This window comes from Lepisosteus oculatus, chromosome 8, assembly GCF_040954835.1.
Source record: "Lepisosteus oculatus isolate fLepOcu1 chromosome 8, fLepOcu1.hap2, whole genome shotgun sequence".
Lineage (NCBI taxonomy): Eukaryota > Metazoa > Chordata > Actinopteri > Semionotiformes > Lepisosteidae > Lepisosteus > Lepisosteus oculatus.
Window position 1 is genome coordinate 13,634,814 of NC_090703.1, and position 19,292 is coordinate 13,654,105.

A 19,292-nucleotide genomic window follows, 5' to 3' on the forward strand; every position below is an offset into this window, starting at 1 on the left:
TTTAGAACAAAGTTATTTTTAATGCTTTTTTTTTTTGTCTGTGGTGGTCACATAGACGTCAAGCACTCAAGACACAGTAACACGCCAATGGACGCACGCTCACCTTGCTGCAAAGTGAACACATATGCTTCTGCCCAGGTAAACACACACAAAATACACACACTGTCACGCTAGAAGTGGAAAGTAATCTGCATCAATGAAGTGCGACGCTGCAAAACTGCATACATACAGAACGCGGACATTGGAACTCCTAACCATGACCTCCTGCCGGAGACGTTTCGGTTCTCCGCTGCTTCCCAAGAGAAAGTGACTAATTGCTTTCTCGCGGAAGGGCGGCAGAGAATTGTTGTTCATTCCCTTGAATTACATGTCACAGTGATCTTCAGAAGCTTCACAAATGCACTGATGTATGCCATGCAATGTGTATCATACTGTTACACTTGTAGCGTACACATATATACAGAGAAACGCAGACACACATACAGGCCTTGTTGTTTGCATACACACACATATGTACATCCATTTGTTTTACAGACAGGTATATTTATAACTTCATATCGGCATTAGAAGTACCTACAGACTAACATGATGAGCTGACACGACGAGTCCGTTGGAGGAAGTGCTCCAATGTTGCCTGGCAGAACGCAGCTCATCAATCAACACCATCATTATAAATGTTTTTTTTTAGCTTGTACTTGCGATATACTATTTTGCTGTTATCAACATTCTTATATCATCATCCCCATCATAGCTGTATGCTTGCTCTTTTTTTAAAGTCCTTATAAAATCACTTATATTTTGGGTAGATGTATGAATACAAAAGAAAAGGCACTGCCATTTGTTATTCTAAATATATGACTTCGCAGCCTCGTGCATGCATTTGTTTAATATAAATTATTTTTTTGTTTTTCTTTTTTTCTTTAAACATAGGATACTCTCTTCAAATATAGATGTAAGCCTGCAGTCAATACAGGACATGGGCTCTTAGGAAGAAAATGCACACAGTAAAGCGGTATTTTACAGTCTGGATGCTCAATTTACAACATAAGCATCATCATTCCAGTAAGATCTATGCTCTACACTGTAATGATCAGTAAAAAAAACAACAACAACAAAATCACCATTCTTTTCATTTATGCTAAATAAAAGTCTGGAATATCACTGTAAAGATTGCTGTAAATACCACAGTTTTACAGAGCCTCTTATTCCTGGGAGCCCTCTGTGTGTAAAATAAGCAAACCATAATGAACGTACAAGACAGCTGCAAAGTGAATACAGTCTTCAAAGGCAAAACACACACCCGACTGCTAGTCTCTGTCATGCACTGTGGACCCTGGGGGGTGGGGGGGGGGTGGGCAGGCTGGTTTCAGCTGTATTCGTCCTCTGCATTTGCTTTGGCATCAGTTGAAGGGGTGGGTGGTTTGGCTTAGGGGACTGTCAATACATAATACACACCCCCCTCTCCCTTCCAGTCTTCAGGCAGGGTACTGATAGTGTATGGAGTCTATGCTCATATCCCCATGGCTTTCCCATGTCCACTACAGGGTGATCATTATTTTTAGGTTTAAAGGACATAAATTATGGTTTAATCTGACAATAACAAATAGTGTATGAGACACAAGGTCCTAATCTCCTTTATTTGCCTTTTCATCAAGATTCCCTCTTATAAAGCAATCACAGTCAGTTCTGCTTCTCTATAAACTGCTGTTCATTACACAGCAAGAGAACAAAGATGTCTGGTTCATGGGTCTAACAGATGGGTCAAATCTTTTTTTTAATACCACATTTTAGCATGTTTTAAACAGAACTCCAGTGCATGGTTTTCTTTATTCTATATATATATCCCTCTATTTTAAATGTATATTATTTTATTATGTGGCCTTAGGAGGGAGATGAACCCATCCGACTACCTTAAACTTAACTTGCTACACAAAATATAAATGTGATGCGTCTATTGTCCATAGTTGTGAATCCCGTCACCCTTTACAGTACTGATGAGTTTGGAGGTGAAACCATTTACAGAAAGAAGCATTGTGGGCTTTGTATTGCCAGGGGATTAACATTTAGATATCAAAAGGTAACACAAAAACCTACAGGAAAAACCAACGTCTCTTCCATACTATAAATTGACATAAGCGATTACATTAAAAAAATTAACTATGTTAATATTTGAGATGTACTTATGGTCACCAGCCATAGCAAGATAATACATACGGTATCTTAAATAATACATTTAATGAATATAATAATCACCTCTGCAACAGTAATTGGAAAAAAAAAGAATAAATAATTTGAATCTGCAAATATTTTTCTTTCTAATTTATTAATATGGTAACAACATTAAGTAGCTGTAATTACAATCTTACTTTGTCTAAAGAGGACATGTAACTATTGTGCAATTAATGCCACTTAATGTTTACCAGCTACTCCAACAGAACTGCTGACAAGGCAACATGCTCTATAAAATTTGCATCACCATGCATTCAGACACTAAACACTATTTTGTAGAAAAAGCTTCTCAAAATTGTATATGAGGGCTGAACTGCTGCGATTTCTCAAAGAATCCATAAGATCCGACCATGCAAAAAACACAGCTTTCTTTCTAAACCTGTATGGCTTTCATGTAGTGTTACACTTCTAACATTTCTGCCACACTAGAATGCACATTTGATCATTCTTAAGGCATGGAAAAACAGAGCAGTTACTCTGCTGAAATATCCTTGCATACAAATGCAACTGTTAAAGACCACATTATATGGCATGAATATTACCCCTTTCACACACTTCACCTCGGCTCCTGCTGCTACTGCTGTCACTGAGACCCATCAATAACTGCTGTACAGTACATCTGGCACTGTGCCTTGGCTGGCACTGAAGCCCACTGGCTAAAGCTGCTTCTTTCCAAAGACATCTCAGGTCTCACCAAAGACAGAATGTTCTAACTCGTGCTAGAACACCAGGGGTACAGCATAACTGCTTGAAAACAATACAAGTGTTCCATCTCCCGTAGGAGTTTAATTTGCTTGTTCTGTGTGTGTGACGGTAACAGACTGAAAAAAGGATCACTTATGGAACCACTTTGGCAGGTTAGTGAAGGTCCACGCTGCACAGGGGACAGAGTGAGCACATTGCTAGTTAGACCAACATAATGTGAACAGAGGTGCACAGCACATATCATGAACATGACATTAAAAGTCTGAGTCTCCCTGCCTCTGCTCAACAGTGACTGATGCAGATATGTGATGAAAACCTCTGTTTCAAAAGAATGACATTCATGCACTACACTGAGTGACTGAGCACTTTGCATCAGAAAGAAAATGAAAACCACAGGTCTGCACTTTGAGAGAAAAACCTACCATATAAAAGTGCTTTCTGAAGCGGTTTCACAACAGCAAGGTGCAACTAATTCAATCATTTAAAAAATAAATATTTGTTCATCGAAGGCTGCACTCTTATATGGGGTTTTCATACCCTTACTTTAAACTCACGTTGTATTAGTAGATCTTGATAATGAATAGGATTTGCCAAAACCCAGTTAAATGGAGCTTTTCAATGAAAAAAGTGACCTTCAGAATAGAAATGCGTAACTCCATACTGTAGCCTGAAAAAAGACATCTACTGTACGTTACTCCTTAATTCAGCTTTGTAATAAAGGTACACAACTGAAAAGGCTTTTACAAGATCAAAGATCGCTATATTTCATTAAACTGCCAACTCCATCAATTAAGACAATTGAAAATATAAAAAAAGCAGAACAAATCTAAGACTAACAATCAGGTTTGTTTACAAGGAACATGAATAAAGAATTTAAAAAAATGTGCAACTGCACTGTACTGTATTTGGCCACCAGGTGGAACTAAAAACTAAACAAAAGAATAAATAGAAAAAATAAAAACCTTTAAGGTCTGGGAGTTTAGCTAAACTATGCAAATGGTTTCGAAATCCCTTCTCAGGATAGGTGCCTTTAATATCTTTCCTGTACATTTTCCAGTTTTCTTCCTCAGTATCATATATTCCCTGTTCTCAGCTTAGATTTACTTATTTTTAATGTCTGCTACAGGCCGGCTTTCACTATTCAACAGTAAAAAGCTGAAAAGTAAAATCCTTACTAAACAATATTTCAGACCTACTCTGACTTTTCATTAACTCAGTATCTCTGCTTCCTAAGGCAAACACTGTTTCATCACTGCCTTCTCATCTACTTCCAGCCTCCTGCCAGTCATGTCTCTTCGGATTCTACAAGCCTGCACTTCAAACTATGCCTTCTATCGCCTCACAAGCATCACATGACCCCAATATATTGTCACTAGACGTACAGCACCTTCTTCTCCTCAACAGTCCCTGTATGGTTTTAAATGTTCATGTCTCCTTAGTTCCAGGCTCAATAAAAAAAACACACGAAATAGAAATAATGCAATGACTTTCTTTCGTGGCTCTGTCGCCTTCTTCCAAACAAGTCTGCGCTTTAGTTCCAATCTCCCCTCGAATCAGATATCATCTTCAATGGCTCAGACCAAGACTCCGTGCTTCATAAAGATACCAGTCTCCGACTGTCCAGATTGTACTTGCTTTTCTTCATAGAAGAAAAGGTAGCTGAACCTGCCCAGTTTCGCTCAGTCTGCAGCGTTCAGTTCTGGGTCAGGCCCTGTTGTGTCTTTTCAAAGATAGAGAGATAGAGAGACAGCTTCCCTGTCAAGCTGGAGATGGTCAACACAAAGACGAAATAAAGGATGAAAGCTATTACTCCACAGCAGTGGCAATCTGGATTATACACTGGTAAGTGCAGAACATTTCACTTCATTGAAAATACTGTGTGAAAACTAAAGACTGTGATGTTAACTAACCACACCAATGGTGTGCTCTGCCAACTGCCAACAAAGTGTAACTGGGCTGACAATTGGAAACGCACCTTCTTGTAGCACACTGTATCACCCCAACCGCATCAAACCCAACACAAAATTCCTGATGAATCCTACAGAGCTAGAGTACCCTCTGCTTTTTATAAAAGTATACTGTTATCTTGCCTCCTTCCGTCATCCTCTCTCCCACTTGACAAAAATCCACTTCCTTCAAATCACCTGCTCCGTCCCTCATCCTACAACACTCTGCCCTTTCCAGAGGACACCGTATTCCTGAATCCTTACATCCCGAGACCAAGAGCAAAACAAACAGTATTTCCTAGTCTTTTTTCAGCTCAGCTTTTCTGCTGGTTGGATCAAAAAAAAAAAGAAAGGATGATAACTACTATATGAAAAATAAAACTATGAGCATTTACAATAACATTGCTTTAAAAAAAGGAATAACATTCATACCTGAACTTTTATATATGTTTCGGTACCCTTAATAGTAGCATTTTATGTAAACAATACTTATATGTGTATACATCTGCTTTTTTCCCCATCTTCTATACAAAGCAAAGTTTCTCCCAGTTTTTCCTCTCTCATTTGTTTGGACAAGGCGATGATCCTTGTGACAGGACTGGCATCGTAAGGATCGCTGTCTCCCAGTGTAGGCCTTTTTGTTGGTTGGATGGATTCACTGCTGCCTCAACTACAGTCACACCTGCTTTGTGGTAACTGTCGTAGGTCTACCAAATTCAGATCGTCTGATTTCGTCGGTAGCATCCACAGAGACCTCGAAGTTGCTCTTGTCAGAAGAGACTTTTTGTTCTTTGTTTAACTGCAAGGACCATTTTTCCAAAAAGCCAAGTACTTGTAAACATGCCATTTTTGTTCACAAAAAGTTGCCAACTGTTAACAGCAATGGAAAATACACTAATGGAAAGCCTTCTGTGAAATGGCGGATGGCGGTTTTTGGATAACCCAGTGCCCCTGGTGGCAGCCGGGTAGGCAGGTGAGCAGGTGGGTGACCCCTCTTGACCTCAGGGTGACCTCTGCTGTGACCTCTGGCCAGCTCTGTCTCCCTGGGTCTCATAGCTGCAGCCTCAGATGGTTGATGTCCGATCCATACCATCTGCCAACAAATATAAACAAAAATGATATCAAAGCCCATTTCTGAATTTCAAAGGATGTTCCCATTAAAAAGCCATTATTTCTCACATACTTTGTGTTTTTTAGTTGAGGAGAAATGCGTTTTCTACCTAAAATCTGAAATCCTTTTGTTAAGATCTTGAAATTTTGAATGTGCTGGAGCTCACTTTTTCTGATGCTATTCGATGGTAAATCTACTTTGTTAGAAAATAATTTAAAAATTGTTACCGAGACAGCTCCAGGAAGAAAACTTTGTTTTGCTGGTCTTCCTGCCATTAGATCAGCACAGGGGTGTACTCCTGGCAGGCCCCATGCTCATACACTTAACTTTTCAGCTTTTCTAATCTAACTTCTACAATTACATTAGTTCAGATAAATTAAATAATTCAGATATTCAATATAAACTTTGCAAAGTGAATCGAGGTTTCTCTAATCTGTTCATTCCGTTTTTTGCCTTAACAGATGGCTGTCCTGGGTGTGCCAATTTTCTCTGACCAAACGGAGGAGGCTCAGGAAAAACCAGACCTGTAAACCAGATAAAGTAACAGATGTCTAAGGAAACCGAGTCAGTTTGCCTGCTTTCTTTCAAAAGAAGGTGTGTATCAGGGTACTGAAGAAATCTGAAAATAACTCTGGAGCTTGTTGCAGCCGCAGGAAGAGCAATATTCAAATATCCTGCGTGCTTATTCCACACTTAGGTCTGTGCTGGACCTGTAAACCATGTAAATACCTTGGTCTTCATGAATCTGATTGGTTCATCATGTTCAGGTCCCTCTGACAATCACATCACTATGTTGTGAGCAATCTTCCTGTTCGACTAAACTTGTAAAGTCTGGAGTACAAGGCAGTGAGTGAGGATTCAGTGTTTTTATCCCGTTGAGATAAAGACCAGTTTCAAGATCAACTGCTGGATCATCTGGGTGCTTAAGTCTTCTGCCGTTACAGCAATCTGTGAGCTCTCTCCCACCATCACTGGTTTTTACAAGCTGCTACTGCTGAACCATCGAATGTTCCAGCAGAATGCTCATCTTCTCCAGGTCAGGAGAATCAAACTCCTTCAGTTTCTTAGTTAAGTACAGAGCAGCAGCAGAATTCTTTTGCTACATCCATGCCATCTTGGATTGATCACAGAAACAAACAAAACCAAGTAAGAACATGGTGGCTAACACAATAAATATTACCATATGCCAAGACAGAAAAAGACCACAGTACAGCACATGCTAAATTGATAAAGAATGCACAATTTATTTCTCACACACATTTGCCAAACGTTCACCAGCATGTAATTCAAGCAGAAAAATGGGCAACAGTTACTTTACAAGCGATTTTGTCAAAGGGACAGGAGGCAGATATTCCATAGTGAAGAAATTTAAGTAAAATATGTAACTCCTATAGATTAAAAAAATCTATTATCGTATATAGAATGTAAAACAAAAAGGAATGGTCTAAAAATCAACCTTAGGGGAACCTGCAGACATTTACCAATAATCAGACCCTTTCAGTCCCCCCCATGCTACCCACCCCCTTCAAAAAAAAATAAAAGGGTGAATATTTTTTAAAGGCTGCAATGGAAAAGTCAGAGAGAGCAGGCCACGCTTCCTGTGTGGAGCTGGCCTGGGGGGAGTATCTGGGGATGGCAGCTTGTACACCCGTGGCACACAAACACTGCCCAGTTTGTTTGAATCAGCCAGTGGCAAGACACATGGGCTTGCCGAGCCGCATTCCTGAGCGCGCCGCAGCCGGGCCTGCTCACTCACTGCTCTCACAAAGCCCTGCTTGTCAGGCCGCTGGGCACAGAACTAAGGATCACTGTCTGCTCCACTCCAGGCCAGAAACGGGCCTTTATTGAACGGAACAGGAAAATGAACAGTGAAGCTGTTGCCTGCTGCCTTTTTTTTTTGTTTAAAAATACAGTTTAATCACAACACAAGAGTAAACAAATGGGCTAAAAATAATAGGATTTTTCTTTCCTTGACAATTTTGAAAATGAGGAATATTACTTTTAGCAGCTGTGGTGTGATTTAGGATTAATAAGGATGGAATCCAAAGTATTCTAAAATGGTATACTGTACTAACCTATAAGTATTGGACAAAAAATGGAGACAGCTGGTTAAATGAGGGAAGCCAAGTATACCAAAAGCAAGGGCTTTCACAGAGGTATGGCTCATGTATTAAGAAAATAACACCCCTTCGTGCCAGCACAGGCCTAGAAATAAGGCTAGCAAGGGAGATAGATTGTTAGGGTGTGTTTGACAGGAAATTCAGTGACCAAAACAGCTCAATTTGCTAATGTTTGACAAGCAATAGTGTCAGTATGGGACTATGAGTGAAAGACATCAGTAGCAAAGGGCAACAGCAGGCAGAAATGCACACTCCAGGATGGTGATATCTGTGCATTTATTCGGCAAGTAGCTATGACTGCTAAGAGCTTCAGAAAGAGGGATACCACAGTCAAGTTGCAGTGCAAAAACCACCCATTGTACCTCGAAAAGCACATTTGCAAATCCAATGTTGCAAAGAGCAAAGGCAATGGACTATAGAGCAGTACAGATATGATCAGAAGAATATTGCCTATGTGCTCCACAAACAGAAAAGGGCACGCCTTTCTACTTTTTGTTCTACTGTCCATAGATTTTTATTGTTCTGAATGGCACCATTTCCAAAAACCACAGAAAAAAAATCTATTAGCATTAAGAACCATTAGCATTATTTCAGTTTAACTTTCAAACATTGCCCCCATGTGGCAATATGTGTTATTGCAGTTGCAGTTGATTTTGATCATGACGATGTAATTAATTAAAACACCTCTTCTTTTTACATAAAAATGTCCATCTTAGCCATGACGACTATTTTTGCATTAAACATATTCTTGCAAGGAATTCTAAGTGACTTGTCCAGTAAAAACACTTAATCTGAATGCAGGTCAGACTATTTAGTTCCAGAATTGCTGGATGAAATCACCATCTGATTATAAAATGTGCTTTTCTAAGCATTACCAGAGAGAAACATCACTCCTCAATTAGTGATGGATATACTGCAGGGGACTGTGCACATAACTCATCAGTGGGTGTCTTACATGACAGCACACCCAATTTCTCTACTGTAAGAAGAAGCCAAGCTCATTACCAATTTTACATTCCAAATTCAGACATGAGGGGCAAAACTGAAAAACAAAACTGTCAATTAAAGACCACAAGTATATCACACAACATGATAACTGAAACCGTGAATCGTGATAATTGGATAATTGAATCTGATTTGTAACCAAAATCCTGTCTGACGTATGCATTAAAACCTCATTCAGATTTCTGAACATAGGACCTGTCCCTACATCCAACTACTTGCAGTTTGCTATAGAAATCCAAAATGTGGTGAACAGCTAAATCTCACTTCAGTTTTGGTTTTAGCCCATTCGATAATGTTCTTGAGGTTTCTTTCTGCATATTAAATGCTCCAAGGCAGTGCACAGGCAATAACAGAAATCAACGACTGCTTCTATTATCAGAGACCCAGGAATAAATAGAAGTATATGAAAAATGCACAAGATGAACAAATGTCAGTTCCCCCCCTCCAAAAAAAGCAGAAAGGACCAATGTATCATTGACTTCAAGACATCTCTTCCCATGAGCTGCTAAGCAAACAAAGCAAGATGTGTGATGTAAGAATGAATGCAACAGAAACGGCTCCTCACCTCCCAGAGCATGCTCCGTCATACTCAGGCACAGGGATTCTAGACGGTTGTTGATATCTGGCTCTGTCACTGGCACCTGGAACTCTGCAAACCCAAACCAAGTCATCGTTACATGAGTAACACTATTAAAGTGCTGTACACTAAAACAGTTGCCAGAAGAAACAAAGCAACAGGCAATTTACACATTCTGACATTTGCAGATGCCAGCTCTCCAGAAAGGTCAGCAAGTAAAATGAATATCAAGAAGAGCGCACACCTCACTTCACATCTAAAATAACCGTGTAGTCTCTGTAATCCTGAGTTTCATTAGAAAAGGCCTTGACGGACATAAATCCAACCTGTGTTAATACTTTTAAAATACACAAATGATGTATAATTGCACTTTTACTGATATATATATATATTCATGTGCCATTCTATTTTTATTTCCTACTTATTCTCCATTTTTTCTAATCGCAAATCTGGGTTAAGGTCAAGAAGATGGAGAGAAACAGCTGTCAAAAGAACAAATGAACAACGTCAACCCCACTCTTACATTTAAGGCAATTCAACCAGCTGGGAGGGACTGAGCTTAATCTGTTACAAACGTGCAGAGTTAACAAATAATCTCAATGCCAGCACCTTCACAGCATTTCAAACACTCCAAAGATGGACGGCTCCACGGTGGTACAAACACTTTAGTCCACGTGAGCCACTATCAAAGTACAAAAGACTGGTTGGGTATACAAACAATACCTCATTAAAAACAGGAGATTGTCTTTCTAAGGCAGTTATTTGCCCCTTGAAACCCACCCTCATCACTTCACTAGGATGGCCATAAGCGGTCTTGACTTTAGCTGAGTCAACACAGACTGGGCTTTGAAAATCCCTTGTGGGGAGGGAGAGCTGAGTTAGTCACTCGCTAGCTGGACAGAACAGTCAACCTGCTATTTTTAGGCACCAAATCCTTCCAGTGATGTCTGTGCTTTAATCAATCCATTAATCTGACTAGCGTCAGAGGGGAGGAGAGGGAAAGAAGTCTGGGCTTGGCTATGGAATTGCATTTTCTGGCTGGGGGCCAGGACAGCCCCCTGACTGCGCGAGCTGTGTGCACCTATCCAGCGCTGTCCATAGAGGGAGAGAAAGCAAGAGCACCACAGCTACAGTGCCCAGCACAAAGATGCTTATTGTGACCGGCTTGTACTCTCCTGCGCTCCCTCACCCTGCTGGGCACCCTTCCTTTCTTTTAGTGGCTTTCCTCACTCCTTGCTGATGTTGGGGTTTAGGTTATAGCAGAGGAAGCCCCGTCAACTCGGAAGAATTCATCTTTGCCGAGCGCGGAGAAAGCACTAAGGATGGCACAGGACGGGCACGACAGCACCTCATTACCCAAAGCGTTTTTTGGCAACACCTTCCCGATACGCGGACCAAATCGAGCACTCGCAAGTATGTAATGGCCAAAGTGTTATCAGCTGCCTCTGTCCATGACTCCTCTATGGCACCACTGCAGACTGCACCTGCATCGGCTCTTACCTGCCTGCTGGAACATGACCATGGTATGTGGCGTGGTGTGGACAGGCAGTGAGCGCGTTCTCTGGACGGAGCTGTGAGTCCTGCTGGGCATACTATTACTGCCCCCAGGGTTGGCAAACCACAGGCCCTAGAGGGATCAAACAAACTCCTGGTCAGGGGCAGTTTCCCCTTCAACAATACGAAGGTTTTAGTGACGGTTCTCTATACAGGTTTACACAGCTGGTGGACTGTTCCCACCACCGCTGACAAAACTTGATTTCAACAAAATCTTTTTTAATGAGTCACTGACTTCAATTGTCAGCTTTTAAAAAGTCCTGTGAATTGTGGAACCCCCCAAATTAAGCTATCTGAAGGACACTAAAATATGAGAATGAGTGACAGTTTATGTAGCACAGGATTTTCAAAGGACATCACTAGCGACTCTGTAATGGAAACAAATTACAGACCCTTCACACTTTAATCAATGATGCACTGCACTGAAAACTGCCCACTGTACACATACCTCTCACTCCTCCTCTCCTGATCCCTCCCTGTCCCTCTCTCCCCCTTTCCCGGCCCTTCTGTACACTGGGTGAGGAAAAACAGGAAATGCCTGTGCACTGTTCTCACCGACTTTTGACTGGCTCGCTCTCTCCCTCTCCTCCCCTCCCTTACTCGCGCATTCCCCTCCCTGTCCTGCTCTCACCTCCCTCTCCCATTCCCCTTTCATCCACCACTATTTCCTTCATTTCTCCCGCAGTGTGGCTATTTTTTACCCCCCCTTGCACATTCTTATTAATATTAAATTGTTAAACGGTTAACAAACATGTGCGCCTGCCTGAGTATCTTAAGAAGCTCTTCTGCCAACTAACTGTGATGCAGATGTGCTGGAATGTGGAATAAAACAATGCCTTAACAAGCAGACAGGGCTTTCAAAATTTGAATGGAATGTTTTTACAAAAAAAAATACAAAAGCCTTTAAAAAATGTCTGAAGTAGGTTCCAGTTTTATTTTTTTAATGGCTCGGTAACAATGACCAACTGGTCCTAATCTAAAATGATTCCCATTTAACAACGTTTATCACAGAAAGAGCTCAGAGGTACCAAATTCACTGACAGATGGAAGAAGTGTCACGCCTTGCTATTGACCAATTGCCGTAGGTTTTTAAAAAAATGTCTAAAAGATCATGTCACATTTAAGCCTATTTTACCAAGGAATAAAGTTACCCTTATTCTGAAATCAAGTAAATAATGTGAATTTTTAAACTTCATTCTGTAGAAGAAAATGAACAAATTGATATTCAAGATACCATCTCCAAGTGAAAGAAATGTTGCTTGAAAATCATACAGAACAAGTGTCAAAGTCTGATAAACTGGGTCATACCTGAGGAGTTTGCTGTGCCTTGTGTGACTGCTTGTGAAAGTTCATAGACTATAATAATAATTCTTTACACACATATAGTGCTCTTCTGGACACTGCACTCAAAGCACTCTACAGCTAAAATCTCTTCCAGCAGAAACCTTAGTTTTTCCCAGGAGGTCTCCCATCCAGGTACTGACCAGGCCCACACCTGCTGAGCTTCAGTGGGCTGCCAGTTGTGGGCTGCAGGTTAACTATCGTGTGATAGGAGTCCAGAGGCTCGAGCTCACCTGTCGGCCCTGCTTCAGGCTGGTGGGCGTGCTGCTGGCGCTGCGCTGAGCGGCTCCCAGGATGCCCGTGGTGCCCAGCAACCCGAGTCTTGCTCCAGGCAGACTCCGGGATGGCATCTGGAACTGGCGCGGGTTCCTCCGAGACGACACCCCTCCCCCGACACAGCCCGCCGTCGGTAGAGAGTTGGACTGGCCAAAACCACGACTGAAAACAAGAGACGGGACCGTCACACGCCACCTGGATCAGAACACGCAAGGTCTGTGGTGGCCAGATGCAGCGTTTTAAAGCCCATAGATGATTAAATTAAAACTCTTATACATGTTGTAATATTCCTATGAACAGTGGTGTTACACCTGAGGGAATCACAGGGAAATTTACTCAGTGCTTTTAGCATGAAGGACATTAAAAAAATAACACCAAACTAAAGCCGACTTCTGCTCATAAGGCACAGGTTTTGTGGCTAACAGCTGTGTACCTACTAGCAGTGAGGGGAATGAACATGCAAAGTGAAGGGCAACAGAGCAAAACGAGCACTGCATAAGGGCAGAATTACTCTAAAAGGTGATCAATGGAAGACTTAAAAAGAATTGGACATCTGAGTCCTTCGCAACTAATAGTTGCGTAGTAGAGACTTGCATCAATGGCTTGCAGTTTGGAAGTAATGGATAAATAGAGCAAAGAACAGCTTGGTTTAAAAATAAAGGTTTGATTGGCCACATTTACCCTCTCTGCTGCCGATATCCTGCCATGTCCAAGAGGGATTTCCTTGGGAACGAACGGAACAGCTTCTGCACCTGCTGTTTCCATGACAACAGGCGCTTCTTCTGCGTCTCTGTGAAAGCCTGAGGAGGGGGGAGAGGGGGAGAGACGTGCAGGTCGGCATCTGCATTTCAGTTTTGTTCTACAGGTCCTTCAGATAGGGAGAATGCAAGTCGCATCAGATATACTGAAAATGACGTGAGGCTTTACTCTTATTATAGGCTCATATCACATTTTACAGAGGAGTCAAAACACATCTAAGAGAGGGTGACTTCTACGTGGGAAAGCTGCAAATTCCACACCACAGCAGAGGCAGGCAGCTGAAGTAAAAATAAAAATGCCCAAAATGATCATATTAAATGATTAAGTTGTAGTAAGTATGGCTAAAAATATTTAATTAAAGAGAAGTATATTTTCAAGGCTATAACATAAACGTAACAGGCCATACATTTAAAGGTCAATGAGCTGAATACGTATGTGATCTCTACAATACCAATGATGGTCGCACAAAACAGGCAAAGATTAAATTTGAGTGTTTAGAAGAATAATGACTAGGTACACTCTAGGGCACGAGAAGCAGACGTCAGATCAAAAATGTGTTTTCACCTCATGGATCAAACATTTGTCGATGAGCTGCAGGTAGGAGCTGATGTTCTCTTCGTCTGGTCTGGAGACGAGAAGCTGCGTGCAAACTGACGAGATAAAAAAAGGAAAAGCAGGCACCATCAGTGTCCATCTTGAGCTTGAGCACAGCGCCAGCACAGACAGGTTCATCCCGTGAAGACGCAAGGTCGCAGTTCAGTACCTTTGCCCATTACTCGAGTGAACTGTGCAGGGAGATCACCCTCGGCGATGACTGCGCCCCCCGATTCGGCCTCCCCCCCAGCCAGCTGAGAGGACGGGCAGCTCCCCTTCCCATCAGAGCCCAGAAGGGGGCGCTGTCCCTGCTCCTCGCTGCTGCAGGCCTTGATGGGCGTGAGGATCATCTGGTGCAGCTCCTGCAAGGGCATACGCAGATTGCCCCCCTCCAGGACATCCTGGCACAGAGAAAGACGGAGCACAGTCAAGGACGAGCCCCAGCACGCACTACACAGACGAGAAAGCAAAGGGGACCGATCTGCCCAATATGATCGGCATGAATAGCTATGTCAAATCATGGCCCGGCTTAAAAGACTTCAACAACACTGGCTATCAGTAAAAAGCCTATAATTCACATATTCAAAGAAAGCTTTGTGATTTCACAAACGACTCTCTGTGCTGTCCTGTCTAGGACCATCATATGTTAAACCAAGATATGACAGTGTGTAGAAACATTGGCATTGGAAGGGAAGTGATGATATGAGTGGAGGCAAGATGGTCAATGACTGTCAGAGTAAGCTCTGTGCACTGACCTTCTCCAGAGATCGCAGCATATTCTGCCTCTCCTTCAGCTTCTGGATACTGATGACAATTTTGTGCCTTGCTCCTTTCGTGACGTTCTGCAGGGCAGAGGAGATCATGAGAAGTTAGGTTTCATACAGATAGAGAAGAATAGGGTACGGAAGAGAACTTGGAAGATCTAGCCTTCATACATAAGTACGTACACAGCTGCTAAAATGCAAGTTAAATGGCTTCTCGACTGCTTTCCCCTCCCATCCCAGGTTTCAGTGTGGTTAAATCCTCTTGGTGTCAGTGTTGGTTGTGACAGGACAGGTGCCAGAATGTGTTTTTTAGAATATTTTAGCTCACAGAAACAGGAAGGACATTTTCTTACAGCACAGTTAAGGCTTTTCTCCGCCAGATGCTTAATAAGAATATAAAGAGAAAAATGCATACAACTCATGCAATATGAATAATTTATGAAAATCTAGGGAATTTACTTTAATGCAATTAACATGTTTTTCACAGAGGTAAGCTAGTAGAAGTGTAGTCCCACAACCACCTTTTAGTTCTTTAGGGCAGAGTTCCTTTCCCATCCTGCATGCACCACAATAAAATTGAAATTCAGTGCCCATCTCTTTCTCCTTGGGACCAGGCGGCAAACTAATCCTAACTCCTGGCAGCATCAATGCCATGATCAAAACACCTGAGCCAGGCAGTCCCTGTTCTCTCCATTACTCATGCATCTGCAATGAAGGGGAGACTGACACTTTTTGAACCAGAGAGACACTACTCAGCTAGGGACTCCACTACTAGGCATTTCTCACCTGGGACTCCAGCTGCTGCTCAGTGAGGGACATCATCTCTTCGTAGGTCATTGTGGAGAAGAGAGCTGCGTACTTGTGAAGACGAAGACTCTTCAACCAGGCTGGTACATCTGTAGAAAGACCGGCCCAATCCATTCATTATGTCCCATTTCATACCTAACTGGAAATCTATACCTACACAATATTTTGCACTGTTTCTGCTTAGTTTTGTATTGGTCTTTGTAACAATGCTTTTCAAACAAAACCTTCCTTATGAAAAAGAACAAAAACTTATTTATAGTACTTTATACTTGGTTTGGGGTTGAAATCCAAAATGAAAAATGAAAGTGAGGACAGAAAATAAAACTTGAATATTTATAATCACATATGTTTTTTATCTTGAAACTTGAGGAGAAGAGTAATTATGTAAATCCTGCTCCTTGTAAAACACTGCAGATCAATATGCTGCATGTGTTTGGCCTTCGTTTAACCAATATGCAAGTGTTATTTAACCAGCAGCTGAGTGTATTTGCACGGAATTGAGACTGCTCTACAAATACTTGGCTAGACAGGTGCTGGTTAAACATCGGCAAAGACCTTGTCATTAATTACCGGTCTCTGTGTAACATTTCTTTTCCAGTTCAGTAATGAAAACCTCTGAAGATTCCATGTGAATGACGATACCAGCATTTTTCAGGCTAACCTGTTAACCTAATTACTCTGATTCTTAGTATCCTGGAAAGAATCTATTTTGTAATAGAGAACCTGAACAATTAAGACTTTCCAGTGGGTGCGTGCTACCTACTAAATAATGCAGAAACATTTGTTTTCATTGGTAGCCCCTGAAGGAATAGTTCAAACCGGAATTTTTATGCTACATTTTATTGTCTTTTCCTGATGTGCCTTCAGCCATGAGCACACACTTTTGAACTGTTTCATTCAGACAGTGAAGGAGAAAAAAAATGCACTGTTAAATTTTCTTTGCTAAAATGCGAGTGCCAAGTGATGTAATATATGACAACTAAATATACTGTCTTATATTTCCACTTTTGTATTTAAAATACTCAAGGTTGTCATCTCATTACACCAAGGCACTTTCCTGCAATAGTAAGATGTGACATTTAACGAAGTAGACGCTGTCTGTAAAATGCAAAAATACATGAAAACAACACTGCAACCACTATTAATCCAACAGAGATCAGGGAGATGAAATAACTGATACTGCGATTGTGACTACACCAGCAGAGAGGGTACACATTGGGTGTCATAAAAAAGGAAAATAGTCTGTGTGATACATTAGATAATGAAGCTGAATAATCCATAATGCAAAAGAAAGAAATTTATCAAAAGAAAATTAATATAAGCATGATTACCTAAGATAAGATGTAGCACCACCAAATCCATATATATCCTTGGTAAGCTAAACTGAACTTTTATTTGTTTAATTATAAAAAATGAAAGCATACTTTTGGTATATGTTGCATAAATTAAAATGCAAAGAATTTAAAGACTTTCAGTATTGGATGAAACAAAAACTGCCCAGAATAATACCATATATTGCTTCTTGCATGAAGTATGGATTTATTCACACTCTGCAAAATAAATGCTATAACGTGAAATCCTCTCATGATTTTTGATTGTCAGGTAGTTTCACAAAGCCTTAGAAATGTCTGAAAGTCCACTGGATTACCACTAGCTTTAACAAAAAGCACAACACTCACTACCACATCATCATTGTCTGAAGATCTCCGATTAGCAATAAAGATAACTCTGGTGACAGCTGAAAGAAACACCAGTCCTACTTTTGGTTGTGGTGTCAATCTCCAAGAGCTTCAGGGGTAAATGGGTGGTTGATACCCCAACAGGATGAGGAAATAAGGACATTGTAACCCAATGTGTGGCCAGAAAGGACTTGGGAGCCTAACACACACCCAAGATAACAACTGAGAATGTTCAAACACATGCTGACATTCAATGGATTCAATGTCTCCATGACTACCTTCCAGGCTGATCACACAAAAACTAGGGTCTGTGGCAGAGGTCCATGATGACAAAGGGAACAAAGACAATTTCGCCAGACTACCACCAAAAATCAAATGGGATTGCACTATATAGTCAGATGAAACAGAAACTGAGTTTTTGGATGGTCTCAACCATTATCTAGTACCAATTCTAGAAAGGTGAAGCTTTTGTTGATAAAGAATGTCATCAGTTTAAAAACCGAAATCTCATTTATGACTGTTTTGTGTCCTCTGGTCCTGGTAGATTCCTGTAATTAGATTAGATTCTTAATCTAATAATTAACAAATTAACTGATTCTATTAGGTCTCTCATATCAGGAAATCAAGTATATTAGGATACGTTATCTAAAAGCCTGGATCCTTTGTTAAGAAGCACAGGCTTGTTCGCAAATGGAGTTTTCAGCAGAACAATGACCAAAAGCACACCCCCAAATCTATTTCTAAATGCTTAAGGCAGCGCAAATATCAAAATTCTTGATCGGCCATCACTATATCCAGACCTTCATCTAATAAAAGGTTTGCGGTAAGAACTAAAGAAAGCGGTTCACAAGAAGACCGGAGGTGACCAACAATCACTACCTATCCAAAACTGTCAGCTATCCAAGACGATGAAGGGTCAACAAAATACCGATTGCTGTGGCGAGAATCATTTTGAACATTGCTTCTTTCGAACCATGTGCCATTATTTTAGACAGAATTGTTGTTTCTTCAACCAGCAGGGACAGACTTTTGATTTTTTGCACCGACAGAAGATCATTTTCATTTTCCCCATACACCTCCAATCCTCCAGCTAGGTCTGCGGTTTTCTGCTGAGAAAACCGGCTTTCCGTCTCCCTGCCTCTGCGCAGTGGAGAAGCGTGGAGCCAGACCGCGGTCTCCCTCGCTACCCTGTCTGTAGGGAGCCTGGCCCCGCCGTGCCAGCCGGGGCACCTGGGAGCTAGACTCACCCCTCATGCCGCTGCCCTCCTCGTGGAATGTGCTGCGGTGCGGCGTGGCGCTGAGGGCCGGTCCCTCCTCGAGGTGCTCGCTGCCCCCGCTGCCCGAGGAGGCCACGCTACTCTGGGGGGAGAGGGGCGCGTGATCGGGGGCCGGGGCCCGCGTGCGCAGGTCCTCCTGGGACAGCCAGCCGTGGCCGAGGGGCTGGCTCGCGGGGACGCTCATCGGGGGCGTGAGGGACACCGAGCGCTTCAGGGGGCTGTGCTGCCCGGCAGACAGGACTGCAAGACACACAAAAATACCGCACAGCCGCGAGAACCGTGAGCCGGGGGACTTGGAAGCGGACCTCATCCCGAGATGTATTCAACGCGCAAGTTGAACCGTCGGGTGGCACGATGCGCAGGCAAAGAAACAAAAGAGAGAAGGGGTTTAGCAACCTCTTGCTGGGCCTTTTACATTACAGCTGCAAAACAGGAAAGAAAAGGCGTGAGATGATTCGATTTGTGCTCCTGCTATTTCGCCCACACGTGCAGGTTATGTTTCTCTGTCTGGTCGCGAAACGTAAAAAAAAAAAAAAGGAGAAAAAAAT

The 19,292-nt window shown here is 41.9% G+C and overlaps 1 protein-coding gene across 3 annotated transcripts in view; it reads right to left on the reverse strand.

The window, feature by feature from the left end:
• Positions 1-19,292, reverse strand: part of samd4a (sterile alpha motif domain containing 4A) — a 43,809-nt gene continuing 24,517 nt past the window's right edge. For 2 of the 3 annotated variants that reach the window (XM_015350805.2, XM_069193273.1), the window contains exons 4-13: positions 18,715-18,984; positions 15,768-15,877; positions 14,973-15,059; positions 14,387-14,618; positions 14,188-14,273; positions 13,546-13,664; positions 12,822-13,026; positions 11,194-11,320; positions 9,682-9,765; positions 1-5,973 (exon numbers count right to left, since the gene is read on the reverse strand). In XM_015350805.2, coding sequence (XP_015206291.1) covers positions 5,945-5,973; positions 9,682-9,765; positions 11,194-11,320; positions 12,822-13,026; positions 13,546-13,664; positions 14,188-14,273; positions 14,387-14,618; positions 14,973-15,059; positions 15,768-15,877; positions 18,715-18,984 — 1,349 coding nt within the window. In that variant the 3' untranslated portion in view covers positions 1-5,944. The remainder of the gene's footprint in view (positions 5,974-9,681; positions 9,766-11,193; positions 11,321-12,821; positions 13,027-13,545; positions 13,665-14,187; positions 14,274-14,386; positions 14,619-14,972; positions 15,060-15,767; positions 15,878-18,714; positions 18,985-19,292) is intronic. The other variant, XM_006632415.3, reaches the window with a different exon arrangement.